This window comes from Psammomys obesus, unplaced genomic scaffold (assembly GCF_907164565.1).
Source record: "Psammomys obesus unplaced genomic scaffold, mPsaObe1.curated_primary_1811, whole genome shotgun sequence".
Classification (NCBI taxonomy): Eukaryota; Metazoa; Chordata; class Mammalia; order Rodentia; family Muridae; genus Psammomys; species Psammomys obesus.
In genome coordinates this window covers 2,326,984-2,333,358 of record NW_026596149.1, presented here as the reverse complement: position 1 = coordinate 2,333,358, position 6,375 = coordinate 2,326,984, and the positions used below count along the sequence as shown (strand labels likewise).

Sequence of the window (6,375 nt, the reverse complement as noted above, 5' to 3'; positions counted from 1 at the left end):
GTGTGTGTGTGTGTGTGTGTGTGTGTGTGTGTGTGTGTGTGTGTGTGAAGCCTTTTAGATTCACCTATTCCTCCTCAATTCTGCAGCTCCTATTCAGTTATTTTCTTGCTCTTAGAGGCTCATGATAAAATCCTGTCTGGTTCAGGCCTGCTGCTGGGAACCCTGAAGGCTGGCAGTGCTGAGCCAATGGGAGACGAGGATGAGCCCCCTCTGTGCAGTCCTCACAGACAGAGCTCCAAGCTCTCCTGCTTTCTGCTGTCCTGCACCTCCCAGTTGTGTTTCCACTGGCCCTGCGCCTCAGTGACCACAGGGACTGGACCTTCTCGCTGAGGAGAAGCAAGTAGGGGAATCTGAGCTTTTCCTTCTTGGAATCTTGATTTAAAGGTCATTCTGCCATCTGTGATGGGGAAGGCAGCTCCACACCACCATGGCCAATATCCTGAGGGCTTCCCTTATCTCTTAGTGATCTCCATCATGTGAAGCCAGATCCTTAACTAGGGCACTGAAAAGATTTTCAGAATGAGCTCATTGGCAGCAGAGTTGGAGTTCCCACAAAGACAAATTTTAACATGCATTGAAACATACGGATTTTAACAGAAAGAGACACTCAAGTAAGGATTACGACACATCCAAGTGTTGATGTGGGTTCAAATGAGAGTCATACCTCATCCACATATATATGATTTTGTGGGTTCTTTGTCTTCAGATGGTTGCTAAGGAACATGAATGAACCTCACAAATGAACATGAATGAGATGAATTGAACAGGAGAATCACAATTGCTAAGTTAAAACTCCAGAAATTAGGCTATTCTCACTGTAAGCTGCTCGTTTGTGAGCCGCGTAAGGTCATGTCTGAGGTCAGATCCTCAGAGGCTTGAGGTCTGGTTTATTGATACGTCAACATTCTTATTTGAAAATACAATCTTCTTTCTTTTTTAAAAAAAGATTGTGGTAGGCTCCTGTCCTGTTCCCTGTCTTCTCCCACTTCTGATGCCTATCCTGTTTGCCCTTCTGAATGAGGATTAAGCATCTACCCTAGGGTTCAGCTTCTTTAGGACTATAGATTTTAGTATGTTTGTCCTGTTTTACATGGCTAATATAGACTTATAAGTGAGTATAGACTTATAAGTGTCTTTCTGCTTCTGGGTTACATCACTCAGGACGATCTTTTCTAGATCCTACCATTTGCCTGCAAATTTCATGATTTCCTTGTTTTTAATTGCTGAGTTGTATTCCATCGTGTAATGTTCCACAGTTTCTGTATCTGGTCTTCAGTTGAGGAACATCTGGATTGTTTCCAGATTCTGGCTATTATAAATAAAGCTGCTACAACCATAGATGAACAAATGTCCTTGTTGTGTACTTGACCATATTTTGGATATATGCCTAGGGTGGTATAGCTGGATCCTAATCCCTAATTTTCTGAGAAAGCACAAAATTTTTTCCAAAGTGGTTGTACAAGTTGACATTCCCACCAGCAATGGAGGAGGTTTCTCCTTTCTCCATCCTCTCCAGCATGTGTTGTCACTAGGAGAGAAGCCTACCACAGAGGGCCTCTGAAAGACTACACAGCAGGGAATAGAAGCAGATGCTAAGACTCATATCCAAACTTTGGGCAGAGTGCTGGGAATCTTATGAAAGAAGGGGGAGCTAGAAAGACCTAGAAGGGACAAGTGTTCCACAAGGAGAGCAACATAGCCAAAAAAATCTGGGCCCAGCAGGGCTGCAGGACCATGTATGGAGAGGATCCAGACCCCCTGCTCAGATGTAGCCCATGGGCTGCTCAATCTCCATGGGGTCCCCAGTAAAGGAAGCAGGGGCAGTCTCTGGCACAAACTTAGTTGCCTTCTTTTTGATCACCTCCTCCTGGTGAGGTGGCCTAACTAGGCCACAAAGAAAGAGGATCCAGACAGATCTGATGAGACCTGAGAGGCTAGGATCAGATAGGGGAGGAGGACCAATGGAGGGACACAGTGGCGGGTACAGAAAGGAGGAGGAAGACTGGGACTGGGAGGCGATGAGGGAGGGGCTACAGCTGGGATATGAAGTGAATAAAATATAATAAATAGTAATAATAATAATAATAGAAAAAAGATTGTGTGCTCGTGTGTGTGTGTGTGTGTGTGTGTGTGTGTCTGTGTCTGTGTCTGTGTCTGTGTGGAGGCAAGAAGGCATTGGATCCCTTAGTGCTGATTGTGAGTGGCCCAACATGGGTGCTAGGCACAGAATGCAGGACCTCCGGAAGAACATCCATCACTCTTAACCCCTGAGCTATCTCTTCAGCCCCTGAAAATATTTCTCTATAAAATAAATATTGTTGGCAACCTTTATAACAAATATTACTAAATTATGTAAGGATTCTTTATTCTCGGGCTGAAGAGATGGCTCAGAGGTTAAGAGCACTCATGACTCTTCCGAAGGTCCTGAGTTTACTTCCCAGCACCCACATAACAGCTCACACTTGCCTGATGCTGTCTTCTGGTCTGCAGATGTACGTGCAGACAAAGCACCCATATACATTAAATAAAGACGTCAGACGGTGATTATCAGCTGTCTTCCTCATTACTCTCCACCTTATTTTTTGAGACAGAATCTTTCACTGAACCTGGAGGTCACCTACTTGTCTAGACAGCATGGCCAGGAAGCCGAAGAGCGTCCCTTGTCCCAACCCTCGCCACATGCTCTGTTATAGGTACACACCACCACACCTGGCTTTACGTGGGTGCTGGGCAATGAACTCAGGCCTCATGCTTACATTTTAATTCATCTCCACAGCCCAGATCTGATTAATTTTTAACCCAGGGTTATTGCTATCTGTGATCCTATTTATGTGGATTAATATTTTAATTTTTTTATAAAAGTACATGAAACTTACAATTTTATCAAAATCGGTGTATTCATATTGTTCTAGATCATCCATAAAATCCTTATCTTCTCTGTCTTTGAGTTTTCTCTTCAAGGCATTCATTTTCATGAATGCTGCCTCTTGCATGGCAGCTTTTTCTTCTTCTATTTCAAAGAATTTCTGGAGAGAAGAGAGAAGCATCATGAATCTGAGTAGAAACTTGTTGGGAACATAGCCTGTAGAACCTCGAGCTCACAGATCTCCTGAGAAACCAGTAACATTAGACACACGGAATTGCCTTTCAGTGGGGAAGGTGAAATAGCTGTTCTTCCACTCACAAAACTGAGAACCAGAAATGATTAGCTGCCTGGTGATCTGTGTTGTCTATTAGCCTAGGCTATCTCAAGAACCTACAACCAGGACAGAAAGTGGCTAGTGATCTAAATGACCCTTATAGCCAATGGCTTCCACCAGCTCCCCAACCAGAGGTGGCTAATAGCCCAAATGACCTCTAACCTCTATGCTATCTGTATGATTGAGACCAGGCCAGACTCTTATGCCCTTAAACTAGATAGCCTATTTCTAGAACCCATCTTCTTGGAAGAAATGACACTACCCAGAGTTGAGTTTCAATGTAATTATGCATCTTTGTGGGATTGTATTACACCAGGAAACTTTTTGTCCAATTTTTACTGGGCTTAAATATTTTGGAATAAAGTATCTGTCATTAGACTTCCTGTTTTTCAGGTTTTCTTTCTTATCTCTTTGCATGGTTCACTTTCCTGTATGACACCTGCATACAGAAACTGTTTTAATTTGATTTGTTGTCTTGTAAATGTATTTTAATTTTAAGTTTGCAATTTGCTCACATTTCTTGGTCAATAGTTCTAAATTAAAACTCATGAAAAAGCAATGCAGTGCCATATTATCTGATAAAACACGAAGCATGACATGTTCAAATTTTATCTGCCACACAAGTGATGGTGAAGAAGATGATGAAATAGGAGGTTTCTCACAGGATACAGATTTCCTGAAGGCATTCTCCATGCCACGAGAATTTAGTAGTCATATATCAAGACAAATGCTTACCCACACGGAAGGATGTACAGCTCTGGTCGACCCCAGAGAGAACTGTCTTGGGAGGGTAGATCTGTGCCAACTGGCAGCCTCAATCAAAACAGTTCTGGCACCACAGTCATAGATGAACTCATTGCACTGTGGACTTAGCTACACACTTTTGGTCTTGGTCCCACAAGTTCAGGAGCCACTAAGAAATCCAGGAGGAGGTATGTCTGTCCATGTTTCGGGTAACAGGTCCACTGGCTTGCTATAGCTGCTGACCATGAACTGGCCTCGAGATTCATCCAATACTGTCTCAGTTGTGATTTGAAAGCAATCTCACCTTCTCAGGAACTGAGCAAAAATCACACTAGTTCATGCTTTTCAGCCACAAAGAAAACCCTAAAATTCCCTGGAACAACCCTAATTGTCAATTAACAGTGACAGCCCACCAGGGAACATGCCGGGAGGAATTTGTCTCCATGCTGTCAGAGGAGGCTCTACTGATTCAGGTCCCATTGCAGATCATGAGTGGCACCACAAGCCATTTCTATCTCACCCCAGCCCCAATAAGCAGCAGAGACCCACCAGGAGACATGTTCACACAGGCCCCCTAAAGCAAGCCTGCAGACAGTCATTAAATTTCTTATTCCAGGGAAGCCCTCTAACCTGGCTTTAGTCCCACAAAAGCCATGACCCAGGGTACTCTGGATCCCTAGAAGTCTAGCAGAACACAGGCCTATTTGTGTCCCTGGTATATGTTTGTAGTTCAGACAAAAATATTAAAAGTAACTATAGCTACAAAAAGTAGTTAAAGAATAAATAATTTAAAAAGATGTAAAGTGTGACATCCATAGTAGTATAAAATATTGGATGAAGGAAAGTATTAAAGTATGCAGGCTTGTATGTCATTGAAATGTATGTCATTGTATGTCATTAAGTTGTACCCCTTTCCCCTTTCCTCCCTCTCCCTCCTCCCCTCCCTCAGCTTTCGTTGTTACCGAGCCAGGTTTTTAATCTCTAGTCCAGATTGACTGGAGTTCACAAGAAAGATCATACTGACCACAGTCACAGCAGTTCTCCTGTTGTAGCTCCCAGATGCTGGGATTACAGGCATGTGTCCCCATGGTTTACCACAAACGCAGTTTTAATTTTTATAAAACTACGCTCAGCATTTTCTAAGTCTTTACCTTTTGTCTTTCTTTTAAGCAATCAATTTTATCTTTAAATTATTTCTTCCCTCCCATTTTAGTGTTCATGGTTAAAAGCAATCTTCAATATACATATTTTCTTAATTTATTCTTATCTGATATTATATCCTGAATGCGGTTTCCCCTCCCTTCTCCTGTCCAGTCAATCTCCCCTCACCCCCATTCACTCCTCTATTTCTCTCCAGAAAAAGAGCAGGGCTGCTATGGATGTCAACCTAACATGCCATATCAAGTTGAAATGAGACTAGGCCCCTTCCCTCATATAAAAGCTGGATGAGGCAGCCCATTAGGAGGAAAAGGGCTGTCAGAAAACACAGTCAGAAGAGTCAGAGACAGCCCCTGCTCCCACTGCTAGAGTCGCACATGAAGACTCAGCTGCACCACTGCTACAAAAGTGCAGAGGTCAGATCCATGCAGGCTCCCTGATTGTCAGTTCAGTCTCTGTGAGCCCCTATGAGCCCAGATTAATGGGCTCTCTGGGTTTTCTTTGGTGTCTTTGACCCCTCTGGCACCTACAATCCTTTCCTCCCCTCTTCCACAGGAGTCTTCAAGCTCCACCTAAAGTTTGGCTGTGGGTCTCTGCATCTGCTTCTATCAGCTGCTGGATGAAGCCTCTCTGATGATGCCTGTGCTAGGCTCTTGTCTATGTGTGTAGAAGAATATCATTAGGGATCATTTCATTGACTTTTCCCCCTTTTATTGCTGTTCTTGTTCGTCTTTTGAAACAGACTTTGCTGTGTAGCACTGATCGGCCTAGAACTTGCGAGCTACCTCAGTCTCTTGAGTATTGGGACGCTGGCATGGTCACCATGCTCTGAAGCAGACTAGTGTAACTATGAGACATTTTATATAAGCTTCAAGCTAACCACAAATAAAAATTTTAAAAATTCTCCAGCAGGTACATGTCTTAGTTTGGGTTTCTATTAATGTAAAGAAACACCATGACCATGGCAACTCTTATAAAGGAAAACATTTAATTGGAGCTGGCTTATAGTTTCAGACATTTTGTCCATTGTCATCATGGCAGGAGGCATGGTGCTGGAGTAGCTGAGAGTTCTACATCTTGATCTGCAGGCTGCAAGAAGGACATTGTCTTCCACACTGGGTGGAGCTTGAGAATAGGAGACCTCAAAACCCACCTCCACAGTGACACACTTCCTCCAACAAGGTCACATCTCCCAATAGTGCCATGCTCTCTATGAGCCAAACATTCAAACACATGAGTCTATGGGAGTCATACCTATTCAAACCACCACAGT

At 43.3% G+C, this 6,375-nt stretch overlaps 1 protein-coding gene across 1 annotated transcript in view; it reads right to left on the bottom strand.

Moving 5' to 3' along the window:
• CUNH10orf67 (chromosome unknown C10orf67 homolog) overlaps positions 1-6,375 on the bottom strand; it is a 109,513-nt gene that overhangs the window by 66,734 nt on the left and 36,404 nt on the right. Inside the window, exon 5 of the mRNA XM_055593911.1 lies at positions 2,877-3,026. Within this exon, the coding sequence (XP_055449886.1) occupies positions 2,877-3,026 (150 nt within the window). The remainder of the gene's footprint in view (positions 1-2,876; positions 3,027-6,375) is intronic.